Source organism: Canis lupus, chromosome 32, assembly GCF_003254725.2.
Source record: "Canis lupus dingo isolate Sandy chromosome 32, ASM325472v2, whole genome shotgun sequence".
NCBI classification, from domain to species: domain Eukaryota; kingdom Metazoa; phylum Chordata; class Mammalia; order Carnivora; family Canidae; genus Canis; species Canis lupus.
In genome coordinates this window covers 21105902-21119994 of record NC_064274.1, presented here as the reverse complement: position 1 = coordinate 21119994, position 14093 = coordinate 21105902, and the positions used below count along the sequence as shown (strand labels likewise).

Sequence of the window (14093 nt, the reverse complement as noted above, 5' to 3'; positions counted from 1 at the left end):
GAAATGTATGCCAAGAAAATAGGACTTTTTAAAAAATATTTTATTTATTAATGAGAGACTGAGAGAGAGAGAGAGAGAGAGAGAGAGAGGCAGAGACAATCATGCCCCAAACCAAAGGCAGACCCTCAACCAACCACTGAGCCACCCAGGCATCCCAATATGATTTTTTTTAATGTGCTCTTTTATATGTGGTTTTTAATATTAATGTTTTCATAAGTAAATGCCATCATGAAGTGATTTCTAAAAATTTTATTAGATTTGGTTTGTGCTGTGTGAATGAGTATTTTTATAGAGTATTTGAGTATTAGAGTATTCTATCTTGGAAATAATTGGCTATTAAAACTACTGTTGGTTTATTAACAGAGTTTAAGAAATTCATAAGTTAAAATTTGAACATGATGGGCGCCTAGGTGATGCAGTCGGTTGAATATCTGACTCTTGGTTTGGCTCGGGTCATGATCTTAGGATTGTGAGATCGAGCCCCACATAAGACTCACTCTCCCTCTCCTTTTGCCCCTCCCCTCCATGCAGGTGTGTTCTTCCTCTTTCAAAACTCTCTTTTAAAATCTTTAAAAATTAGGGATCCCTGGGTGGCGCAGCGGTTTGGTGCCTGCCTTTGGCCCAGGGCATGATCCTGGAGACCCGGGATCGAATCCCACATCGGGCTCCCGGTGCATGGAGCCTGCTTCTCCCTCTGCCTGTGTCTCTGCCTCTCTCTCTCTCTCTGTATCTGTCATAAATAAATAAAATATTTAAAAAATAAAAAATAAAATAAAAATAAAATCTTTAAAAATTAAAAAAAAATCTTTAAAAATTTGAACAGGAGACTATTAAAATTGCAGACGGCAACTTAAAAGGCTAAAATAAATGTCCACTGCTTACATTAAAAGAAAGGTTTAAATACTGAAAAGATGATAATCTCTTAAAATAAATATTTTTAGAGTGTTTTTAGAGTATTAATCTTAACATCTAGCATATTTGTATAATATTAAAAGTGAACACTGAAAAATTTTGCAACTTTAAAGTTGAATAGTTATTTTTATTTTAGTTATAAGAAAAATAGAAAATATAGATTCTCAATGTTAAGACTAAAACATTAAGGTAGGACTTTTAATTCAAAAGAAGCTTTTAAATTTTAGGAACTGAGTATACTTTTTCCTGAGTTACTATCTGCTTTTAGTTCCTATGTGTCCAGAGATCTTTGATATCATCTAAGTTTTTCATCATTCTCCTCATTGTGAAAAGAGTGGAGTAATACAAAAGAAAGGGAAAATACTGAGTTGGCAGGTGACGTTTTTGACCTCGTGAAACTTATAATTATTCATACTGTAATTAATCCATTGTTTTTATGTGCTGCTGACATAAACTATTTAAATAAATGTTGTGAAAGTGTGGTTTGTACTGAGGATTTGGAACTTATGAGTAAATATTACTTGTCTTTTAATTTAGATAAATAAGAGAATTTGTAGTACTTAACCTTTGGAGGAAGAATATGCTGTACACTCCACCTTACAAATCCATAAGACATCATCATTCATTGTTCCTTTGTAAACTGTTCATAGGGCAGCCCGGGTGGCTCAGCCGTTTAGCGCCGCCTTCATCCTGGGACCTGATCCTGGAGTCCAGGGATCCAGTCCCACATCGGGCTCCCTGCATGGAGCCTGCTTCTCCCTCTGTCTGTGTCTCTGTCTCTCTCATGAATAAATAGATGAAACCTTTAAAAAAATAAACTGTTCATAGTCTTTTACATACTGGTCTACCTGTTTAACTTTTCTAGTGCTTTTTGTTCTTTTTTGCATTTTCATATAATGTGGGCTTCATTTTTTCCCCTTTAGCCTGAAGACTTTTCCTTTGGTGTTCCTCTTATATTCAACTTATGTGTATGTGTTGATGGAGGAGAGGTTGTGTCTGCCTATGTGCATCTGCATATTTCTCCATTTATGAAGGATATTTTTCCTAGGCACTGAATTTTATTTTTTTATTTTATTTTTATTTTTATTTTTTTAGGCACTGAATTTTAGGCTGACAGTTTTTCTTTCAGAATGGAGATGTCATTCTGTTGTCTTAATGGCTTCCATAGTGTGTGTGTCTGTGTTCCTGTCCCTTTCCTAACTGCTTTTGATGTGACTTTTGTGAATTTTCAATAGTTTGAATCTGATGTGCCCAGATATAGTTTGTTTGTATTGTTTTGTTTGTTTTGTTTTGTTTGTATTTTACTGCTTGGAGTTCCTTCAGCTTTTTGAATTTATGACTTTGAGTTTCCGATGAGATTTGATAAATTTTAGTCGTTATTTGTATATTGCTTCTGTACCATTCTCTCTTCTTGTCCTTAGACTTTTATAACCATCTTCCACAGTGTTTCTTACCATCTATTTTTTTCTCTGTATTTATTTGAATATTTTCTGTTGACTGTCTTTGAGTTCACCTGTCTTTGAATTTGTTGTTAATCATTCAGTGAATTCTTTTTTTTTTTTTTAAGATTTTATTTATTCATGAGAAACACAGAGAGAGAGAGAGAGAGAGAGAGAGAGAGAGAGGAGAGAGGCAGAGACACAAGCAGAGGGAGTAGCAGGCTCCATGCAGGGAACCCGACGTGGGACTCGATCCTGGGTCTCCAGGATTGGGCCCTGGGCTGAAGGTGGCACTAAACCGCTGAGCCACCTGGGCTGCCCCATTCAGCGAATTCTCTAAAAAAAAAAAAAAAAATTAATTTATTTGAGAGAGGGAGAGCATGAACAGAAGGGACCAGGGGGCGAGAGAATCTCTAGCAGACTCTGTGCTGAACATGAAGCCTCACGTGGGCCTCAATCTCATGACAGGAGATCGCAACCTGAGCTGAAACTGAGTGTCAGATGGTTTAACCAACTGTGCCACCCAGGTGCCTCATTCAGTGAACTCTTAATTTCAGGCATTATACTTGGCAGTTCCATAATGTCTTTTTTTTTTTTTAAGATTTGTTTTCTTTTCAAATACTCCCCATTTTTTTTAATCCTTTTTTCTGTCTTCATTTTACTATAGTAATCTTGGTTATTTTGTCTTTGCTGTTTTACCATAGTAATCATAATTATAAACTCCCATTACTTTGGTCGTGTCTGGATGTTTTTCTGTGAATAGGTTAATTTCTTGATCATTAGTGACTTAAAATTCTTTGTATGTCTAGTAATGTTTGTTTGGTAGGTAAATAACATTCATAGAGACAGAGGATTATGTTCTCTTCTTCTTTTTTTTTTTTTTTTTTTTTTTTTTAATTTATGATAGTCACAGAGAGAGAGAGGCAGAGACACAGGCAGAGGGAGAAGCAGGCTCCATGCACCGGGAGCCCGACGTGGGATGCGATCCCGGGTCTCCAGGATCGCGCCCCGGGCCAAAGGCAGGCGCCAAACCGCTGCGCCAGCCAGGGATCCCGATTATGTTCTCTTCTGAAGAATGTAGAGTTTGGTTCTTGGAGGCACTTAATTTATAGGTAGATTACCTTGATCCTGTCAATGATTGGTTTTAGGATTTGTTAGGCAGATATATTTCCCCTGATTCCTAGGGCATGGCCTTTCTAGGATTTCATCTGAAAGCTGAGGATTTTCACTCACCTACTGTGTCTGGATCTGAACCATTTTCCCTGTGGTATTCAGCCTCTGAAGTCTTGGCTCAGCTGTTCTCTTCTAGACTATCCAGAGTTGAACTCTGAACATCGCAGCTTAGGAACTAGCCTAGCCAAGGACCTCTGAGGGATTTTTATATAGAGTTTTGAGGTTCACACCTCTGGTAGTACCCTGTCGCCCTAGGCCCACTTAGTCCCTAACTTCCCTATTTTCTTGATCCTTTGAGACTGCCTCTGGAAACTGTCATTAATTTTAAGCTGGTGGGGTAAGGAATGGCATTTGGTAATTCTATGAAGTTGTAAATTGACTCTGATGGAAATATGCTGGTAAAAAATGTTTGGTGATTTTAAGACCTTGACTACTCTGTAAATTTTAGGGTCTTAATTGCTTTGTAAACATTTAAATTTACTACTTAAGAAATCAAGACAATAAGTTCCTATGGAGTATAGCACTTTGCTCATTGGCATTATAGTTGTGAGCAAAATCAAGACATAGCCTCTGCTGTGAGTGACTATTCATTGGCTAGTAGATATTAGTTCCTACATATGTCATGTTGTTAAGAAAAATCTATTTTGTAAAATGAATATTTACCAACTATCCACTAAGAGATCTTTTAGATCCTTCATCTCTGATTTACATAATCTTGTTAATGTGAGCATATATTGTTTTGCTGGTTCAATTTAAATTCAGTCCCCAGACTCTTGTTGCAGTGCCTTTTTTTGAAAAAAATCAGCTTTTGTTTTAGCTTCTGGTGCCTTTCTTTGGCGTTCGGTTTTGTTGACAGTAATTTATAATTGAGTGAAGAGCTACATGGAGCAATGTGGAGAACACAGATTATCCCCAAGCTCCTTTTTTCCCTGATTTTTTATTATTGTTTTTATTTTTTAAAGATTTTTATTGATTTAATCATGAGAGACAGAGAGAGAGAGAGAGAGAGGCAGAGACCCAGGCAGAGGGAGAAGCAGGCTCCATGCAGGGAGCCTGACATGGGACTCGATCCCAGGTCTCCAGGATCATGCCCTGGGCTGAAGGCAGGCACTCAACCGCTGAGCCACCCTGGCATCCGTTTCCCTGATTTTTTAGATGACTATATTAATTAGGTCTAATCTAGAAAAAGATTTAGGTTCAAGCCAACATTGAGCTTTTTTTGCCTCGGGCCAATTGAAAATAACAGAACTTTTAAGTTAACCAGATGTTACAATAGTATAACATGAAGGAAGGACCTGTGTAATATTGGTTTGATCAATTTATAAAGTTTTCTTTTGCCATTGTAATATAGTTCTTAAACTCACCAAATTTAAGCTATACTTCCCCAATCTCCAAACCATGCATAGTACGTTAATAGTATGTTAGGGAAGACTGGGAAGACTGCTGGTTATCTTAACTTTGTTGCATGGTGTCTAACAATCTTTCTGATACCAAAATGTGTAAGTGACAGAAACTGCATATAATATTGTTATTATATTTTTATTGAGAAATCTTCTGTTCCTAGTGAAGAAATGCTAGAATGGAGAGTCTGGTGCTTTTCTTAGTTCTAGCGGTTGGTCTGTGGTCTATTTTATGAAATGCTTTTATAATTCTCCTTAAAAGAAGAATATTGGCAGTATTGGTTCGAATTGCTTTAAAGTATTGTTATCATAGTTATGTTAAAAATTTTAAAATAATTTTTATTATTTTCCATTAGGAAACCACCCCTACTCCTAATCCCCCGCCTACAGAAGAAGAGAAAACAGAATCTAATCAGGAGGTTGCTAACCCAGAACACTATATTAAACATCCTTTACAGAACAGGTAAGCCTTCTGACACATATGTTCTTCTGACTTAGACAATGAAGTAAATGGTGAAATAGGACAGGTTTGGAGGAAACAGGGTGAGACTAGTTTTAGATATATTGGGTTGAGGATTCCATTTTCACTTGGATAACCTGTTTATAGCAGGCAGTTTTATGTGTGAGTCGAGCTCAGAAAAGAGCACTGGTTGAGACATTGGGTTTGAAATTCGTCAGTAATTGGTAGTAAGTGAAATTATAGTAGTAAATGAATCGTCTTTAAAGTGAACTTGACTCAAGACAGAGGCTTGGAATACCAACTTATAAGGGATTTTTTTGGAGGGATAATGCCTACGAAGGGTTTAGACACATAAACTATAAGTTGGGACAGAGTCGTGGTCAGGGAAACAAAGAAAATGTGGGGGTTTTTTGTTTTTGTTTTCTAAAGGTTTTATTTATTCTTGAGAGAGAGAGAGAGAGGCAGAGACATAGGCAGAGGGAGAAGCAGGCTTCCTGTGGGGAGCCTGATGTGGGACTCAACCCCGGGATCCCGGGATCACGACCTAAGCTGAAGACAGACACTCAACCATTGAGCCACCCAGGCATCCTGAAAATGGTTTGTTTTAAGGACAGGTGATTAATAGCATATGTTCCATAAAAAGATCAGATATTCATTGGATTAAACAATTTAAAAAGGCTCAAAATTGCCATTGGATTGAATGATAAAGTCCTAGCTAATGTAGGGGAAAGTTTAGTAGAATGTAGATGATGGAAAAAGATTGGAATAGCTTGTAGAGAGTGAATATAAATGTATTATATAGAGCAAGAATAAACAACTTGAAGTTGGGCTGTAAAGGAGAAAAAGCTAGGGGATGTGGCATCTGCAGGTTAGTTGGTTTTTATTTAAGACAAGTTAGGCGAGGAAAAGAGAGATTAAGGTGAGTTAAGCTTCGGGGTACATAGCTGGTTCAATTGGTAAGAGCATGCGACTCTTGATCTCAGGGGTTATAATGTAAATTCAAGCTCCATGCTGTATGTAGCGCCTACTTTAAAAAAAAAAGATGAATTAAACTTCATAGTTACAGTAGTTGAATAGTAGTAGCTCATATAGTTTTCTCAACTCTACCTCACACCTTCCCAGTGTTTGTGTTTTTATGGTTTATATGATGAAAATTAATATAAATGCACTGAGAGCTGATTGTGGGGGAAGAAAAATGCAATGCAGAAATATTGTAAGAATCTGGAAGAAAGTAAATTAGAATGAATTTGAGGATATTTAAGTAATTCAGTTCCTTTCATTTCCCTACCCCAAGACTTTTTTTTACCCTATCTACTTTACAGATCCCATAGGCCTGTGTATGTTTCACAGACATCCCTTATTTTATTGCATTTTGCAGATACTGCATTTTTTACAAATTGAAGGTTTGTGGCAACCTTCATTGAGCAAAAGTATTGGTGCCATTTTTCCAACATTTGCTGTTTTGTGTCTCTGTGTCACATTTTGGCAATTCTTGGCAAAATCTCAAACTTTTTCATCATGTTTGTTAGAGTGATCTGTAATCAGTGATCTTTGATGTAACTGTTATATTTGTTTTGGGGCACTATGAACTGTGCTCATATAAAGTTACAAACTTAATAAATATTGTGTGTTCTAATTGCCTTACTCTCACTAGTTGTTCCCCGTCTCTCTCCCTCACCTTGGGTCTCCCTGTTCCTGAGACACAACAATACTGAAATTAGGCCAATTAATAACCCTACAGTGGCTTCTAAATATTCAAGTGAAAGGAGGAGTCCTACATGTCTCACTTTAAATAAAAAACTAGAAATGATTAAGCTTAGTGAGGAAGGCATGTTAAAAGCCGAGATGGGGCAAAAACTAAGCCTCTTGTACTAAACAGCCAAAAGTTCCTGAAGGAAATTAAAAGTACTACTCCAGTGAGCACATGAATAATAAGAAAGTGAAACAGCCTTATGCTGATATGGAGAAAGTTTGAGTTGTCTGGATAGAAGATCAAACCAACCACAACATTCCCTTAAGCCAAAACCTAAACCAGAAGAAGGACTTAATTAATTCTCCTCAATTCTCTGAAGGCTAAGAGAGGTGAGGAAGCTGCCAAAGAAAAGTTTAAAGTTAACATAGGTTTGGCTCATGAGGTTTAAGGAAAGAAATGGTCTCTGTAACATAAAAGTGCAAGGTGAAGCAAGAAGTGGTTACAGCAAGTTACCCTGAAGATTTTGCTAATAAGTGCATTATGAAGATGGCTACACTAAACAACAGGTTTTCAATGTAGATGAAACAGCCTTCTAGTGAAGGAAGATGCCCATTTGGGTGGACTTTCATAGTGAGAGAGGAGTCAGTGCCTAAGTGTTTAGAGGACAGGCTGACTTTTATGTTAGGGTCTAATATAATAGCTGGTGACTTTAGGTTGAAGCCAGTGTTTATTTACCATACTGAAAATCCTAGAGTCCTAAGGAATTATGCTCATCTGCTCTCCTATGCTTTATAAATGGAACAGTAAAGTCTGGATGACAGAACTTTGGTTTACAAAATGGTTTCCTGAATATTAATCCCACTGTTAAAACCTGCTCAGAACAAAAGGATGCCTTTCAAAATACACTGCTCATTGACAATATACTCGGTCACCCAAGAGTTCTGATGTACCAAATGCATGTTGTTTTCATGCCTGCTAATACAACATCTGTTTTTGCAGTTTATATACAACATTTGGAAAAGGAGTAATTTTGACTTTGAAGTCTTACTATTTAAGGAATACGTTTTGTAGGACTCTAGCTGCCATAGATAGAGATTATTCTGATTGATCTGGCCAAAGTACATTGAAAACCTTCTGGAGGGGCAGCCCCGGTGGCTCAGCAGTTTAGTGCCGCCTTCGACCTGGGGCATGATCCTGGAGACCTGGGATCAAGACCCTCGTCAGACTCCCTGCGTGGAGCCTGCTTCTCCCTCTGCCTGTGTCTCTGCCTCTCTCTCTCTCTCTGTGTGTCTCCCATGAATAAATAAATAAAATCTAAAAATAAAAAAATAAAATAAAAAACCTGGAAAGGATTCACCATTCTAAGATGCCTTTACGAACATTTGTGATTCATGGGTAGAGGTCAGAATACTGACATGAAACAGGTGTTTGGAAGATTCCAGCTCTTCTGGATGAATTTTGAGGGCTTCAAGACTTTGGTGGAAGAAGTAACTGCAGATGTGGTAAAAATAGCAAAGAATAGAACTAGAAGTGGAGCCTGAAGACATGACTGAATTGCTGCAACTCATAAAACTTGAATGGGTGAGGAGTTGCTTGTTATGGATGAGCAAAGAAAATGGTTTCTTGAGATGGAACCTACTCCTTATGAAGATGCTGTGAAGATTGTTGAAATGACAACAAAGGATTTAGAACATTACACAAACTTAGTTGATAAAGCAGCAGCAGTTTGAGAGAATTTGAGAGAAATTTTGTGGATAAAATATCCAAGCAGCATTGTGTGCTACAGAGAAATCCTTTGTGAAAGGAAAAGTCGGTTAATAGAGCAAACTTCATTGTTTAACCACAGTTCTTAACCACAGCCACCCCATGCTTCAGTAACCAACCCCTGATCAGCCAGCAGCCAGCATAATCAAAGCAGGACGTTCCACCAGCAAAAAGATTATGACCCACTAAAAGCTCAGATGATGGTTTTTAGTAATAAAGTATATTTAAATTAAGGTTATAGTAGTTTTTTAGACATCATCATCATCATCATAATAATAACAATAATGTTACTCTTACTAGACAAATATAGTGTAAACATAACTTCTCCGTGCAGTGGGAAACGAAAAACTTCAATAGTCTGACTTACATTATTGTGATAACTTGCTTTATTATGGTGATTTGCATTTGCATCTACAGTATCTCTGATGTATACCTATAGTGAAACTATAAATATCTAAAAAATACATTTCACTTTATGGCCTGAATATTTTTTTATCATTTCTTCATTATCATGGTAGATTTATCAAAATAAAAGTCCAAACATGTTTTATGTAGTTTTTTTCTTTTCTTCTTTTTTTAAAGATTTTACTTATTTATTCATGAGAAACACAGAAAGAGAGAGAGAGAGAGGCACAGAGACACAGGCAGAGCGGAGAGCAACAGGCTCCATGCAAGGAGCCTGATGTGGGACTTGATCCCAAGACCCTTATCTTAGTGGGTATATAGACTTTTGTTTCCTATTTACAGTGTTGTAATTTATGCATATTTATGTTTTTTGTACACTTGTGTGAATATAAGATAAAATTTCAGATTTCTTAGGTTAAAGACTATGCTCTAATAACCTTAGTAGATAATTGCCAAATTATCCTCCTTTTTTTTATCAGCTTAGGCTGTTAGCAGTTTGAGAGTTCCTGGTTTCTGCATCTTTGCCAGTTGGTTGGTCCTAGTCTGATTTATAAAAACAATGTCTTATCATTTTACATTTGCATTTCTTTTATTGACATTGCAAAACTGTTTCATGTATCAGTCATTTTTGTTATATGTGGACAGTGTCTTATTTTAAATTTTCTTTTATTGACATTGATAAGCCGTTTCATATATATTGATCATTTTTGTTTTTTATCTCTGGACAGTCAGCTCAGTTCTTTTGTCTAGGAGTAGGGGGCGGGTATTCTTTAAAGTTTATTTCCAGAGTGCTTGGGTGGCTCAGTCGGTTAAGTGTCCCTCTTCTGATTTCGGCTCAGGTCGTGATCTCAGAGTTGTGAGATCAAGCCCTAGATTGGGCTTCTTGCTCAGTTTGAGATTATCCCCATCTCCCTCTGCCCTACTCCCCACCCCCCAACTTTCTATCCCTCTAAAGAAGTCTTTATTAAAGAGAAAATAAAGTTTATTTCCAAGCATTCTAATTAGGGATGCTAACTTAGCCATGTAAGGCATTAGGTTGAAAATGCATTATCCAAAATCATTGGTCTTGGGGAGCCTTGGGTGGCTCAGCAGTTTAGTTCCTGTCTTTGGCCCAGGGCATGATCCTGGAGTCCCGGGATTGAATCCCACATCGGGCTCCCTGCATGAAGCCTGCTTCTCCCTCTGCTTGTGTCTCTGCCTCTGTGTCTCTCATGAATTAATAAATAAAAATCTTTAAAAAACAAAAAAACCCCAAATCATTTGTCTTTTAACATTGTGCAATTATATGTTTGTTACATGTTTTAGATTTTTATGTAGCGTAGTATCACCTTTCCTCCATGGCTTCTGGGTTTCATGCCCATCTTAAGAATAACTTTACCCACATAATTATTCTTTTCAGTAGTTGCACAGCAGTCTCTTTTATGGGTGTATTTTATTTAAGTCAGCAGTTCTCAAATTTTTGGTTTCATGACCTTTTTATACTCTTAAGTTACTGAGGACAGGACCCCTGGGTGGCTCAGCAGTTGACCTTTGGCCCAGGGTGGTGATCCTGGCTTCCCGGGATCAAGTCCCACATCAGGCTTCCTACATGAAGCCTGCTTCTTCCTCTGCCTATGTCTCTGTCTCTGTCTGTCTCTCTCTCTCTGTGTCTCTCATGAGTAAATAAAATCTTAAAGTTACTGAGGACTCCACAGAGCTTTGGTTATATAGATTTTTATCTATTTCCATTTAGTATGTTAGAAAGTAACCTGAGAAAATGTAAAATTATATATTCATTTAGAAAATCCATTGCATGTTAACAAATAGTTTTATGAAAAAATGTTTAAAAATATGGTGGGAAGAAAGACATTTTTGCATTTTTATAAATCTCAGGTGCCTGGCAATAGAAATTAGTGGTATGTATTTTCATAGCTGCTTCTACATTCAGTCTGTGAAGGAGATAAGTTGTTTCATAGAGTATAAGAATATAGGACCTCATACAAGTACATAGTTGGAAAAGGAAGATTTTTTAATAGCCTTTTAAGATATTATAGGTATTCTCCTTTGATAATAGGTTTTTTGTAGGTCAATTGCAGTGGAGAATCTGAAACCATATCCAAGAACCTTTCCTTCTATGTTACATTAAAATCTACTGGCCTGTCTTGCATTTGGAATGGGTCTTTTTTTATCCATGCATGATTTTGCAACACCAGGGTTCATCTGGAAAACATTGGTTCAGTGAATTATGCAGATCTTTGGTTCAGTGAATTATGCAGATCTTCTGGATATTGGTACTTTTCATTATACAGTATGAAAACAGTAACATTCATTAATACCACTATTAAACTCCTCACAAGTGTACTTAAATTTTAGTAAGTTTGTCGCAGTGGCAAATAGAGGCTTCCCAAAATTTTTCTCCTGAAAGCTCACATTGTAAGCATCAGTCTTTACTTTCTTGATTTTTAAGAAATCACCATGGTTTATCTATCAGTCATGGTTAAAAAGTGGCTAGTTCACTTCACAATTCAATTCCTTAAGCACTGATTGTACTTTGGAATGCAGAAGTGTTTTTGTTGTTGTTTTTGAATTTTTGCAGAATATGAAAAAGGTGTACATAGATTAGAATTTAATGAAACTATTAATTATTGCTTCATCAGTGGCATTCTTAACTGCCACTGACTTTGGTTTTTTTATTTATTTTTTTATAAGATTTATTTATTTATTCATTCAAAGAGAGAGAGGCAGGCAGAGACACAGGCAGAGGGAGAAAGCAGGCCCCATGCAGGGAGCCCGATGCGGGACCCAATCCTGGGTCTCCAGAATCACGCCCTGGGCTGCAGGCGGCGCTAAACTGCTGCGCCACTGGAGCTGCCCTGCCACTGACTTTGTTACTGTGAGAGGTGGTGAAGACAAAGGGGTACAGTGACTGCTAATACAATTTGGTGCCATTGTATGGAACTTGCTAAGAAGACACTAGCAGATTTACCCTACCATTGCAATGTCAACACAGTGAAAAATAAAATAATGTCTTAGAACTATTTTGTTCTTATCAGAGCTTAAAGGGTCTGCAAACCACGTTTTGATAACTTGAATTTAAATGATCCCTTGTTGAAAGCACATAATATGTTTCCACATTTTCCAACATTAAGAACATTTTTATACAAACGTTTTTGCCTAATCAACTAATTATGTTCTTAGGGTAAATTTTTATATGTTCAATGGCTAGATGCAGTAAAAAATAAAAAGATTTATTTTTAATTGAGTTCTAATTGACATACAACAGTTTCAGGTGTACAGCATGACACCTGTGTATATTGTGAAATGATCACTGCAGTAAGTGTATTTATAATATCTGTCACCATGTATAACCAAGGTTTTTTTCCTTGTGATGAGAACTTCTTTAAGATTTACTCTTAGCAAAAAAAAAAAGATTTACTCTTAGCAACTTAATGTATATACGTAATACATTGTCATTAACTGTAGTCACCATATTGTATATCCTTCATGACTTTTATTTTATAACTGGAAGTTTGTACCTTTTGGCCCTCTTTACCCGTTTTCACCCAACCCCTACCTCTGCCAACCAACAATATGTTTTCTGTATTTATGACCTTGGATTTTTTGTTTGTATTCTGTTTTAAGATTCCCCATATTAATAAAATCATGTGGTATTTGTCTTTCTTTTTCTGACTTATTTCAGTTAGCATATGCCCTCAAAGTCCATCCAGTGTCACAAATGACAGATTTCTTCCTTCTTTTTTTTTCTTTTTTTTGTATAGGTGAATAATACCCCATTATGTACATACAACGTTCTCTTTATCCATTTATTCATTCATTTATGGACACTGAGGTTGTTTCTATATCTTGGCTATTATAATGCTGCATGAACATGAGGGTGGTGCATATATCTTTTTGAGTTCTTGTTTTCATTTTCTTCGGATAAATACCCAGAAATGGAATTGCTGGACGATATGGTAGTTTTATTTTTTTGAGGAAAGATTTAATTAATTTTGGAAAACCAGAGTATGGTATTTGACCTTATTCCATGTATGTTTAATAATTTTTTACACCTTTGCTTTTTTCTTTTTTGTCCTTGGTAGCGGCTTGGCAAATTCACATTATCAAGTGGATGTTGAAATGTATCTCATTTTTTTGTCAGATTATCCAGGCATTAATCAGGGAGTTGTTTGAAACCTGTCTTCAGACAACCTTATTCTCAATGAGAAAGTGAAATTTCCCTTTTGAGTTACCTTTGGTATAGTAATTCAGACAAATATAACTGTACTGAAGATATTATCTAGGGATATTTAAGTATAACTTTGATGTGACATGAGTTTATCTTCCAGATATTAGAATAAAACATTTTAACAGGTATATACAGATATGTAGAAACTAGTATACGTTGTTTCAGAACATGTCTGTGATAGCATTCCTCAATGTATCCCTTTATTTTGTTATTTTCCCATTTGTGTGTTTGAGTAAACAGAGAATTGCATTTAATACTGCCCCCCCCCCCCCATATTTTTAGGAGTCTCATTTTCCACTCTTGGCTAATACTTTTTCATTTCTATGAGAATTCAACTTTCTTGCTCTCCGCTTTCATTTCTGGTTAAATGCTTCCATTTTTCTCATTTAAGTGTTTGGTTATTTCTATCATAGCACTTAGCACACTGTTGTCTCTCTACTACATTTCTGTGAATTACTCTGAAGCATGAACCTCAGTGGGTCTCTGAAGTATAGCATGGTAGAGATTCTGCGAAGTAGGTTGGGCAATAGGTACAAAATACATACTTCTAAATGAAAGAGAAAACTAATCATTACTTGCCACTGTATTAATATCTACCATTTAAAATTATTTTTAAAGTAAA

At 36.5% G+C, this 14093-nt stretch overlaps 1 protein-coding gene and 1 long non-coding RNA gene across 10 annotated transcripts in view; one reads left to right on the top strand and one right to left on the bottom strand.

The window, feature by feature from the left end:
• Positions 1-14093, top strand: part of EIF4E (eukaryotic translation initiation factor 4E) — a 109261-nt gene that overhangs the window by 86009 nt on the left and 9159 nt on the right. For all 9 annotated transcript variants that reach the window (XM_025423684.3, XM_035709605.2, XM_049105014.1 and 6 more), the window contains one exon: positions 5281-5387. In XM_025423684.3, the coding sequence (XP_025279469.1) occupies positions 5281-5387 (107 nt within the window). The remainder of the gene's footprint in view (positions 1-5280; positions 5388-14093) is intronic.
• The window catches only part of LOC112644922 (uncharacterized), a 37664-nt gene that overhangs the window by 22667 nt on the left and 904 nt on the right, over positions 1-14093 (bottom strand). The window lies entirely within an intron of this gene.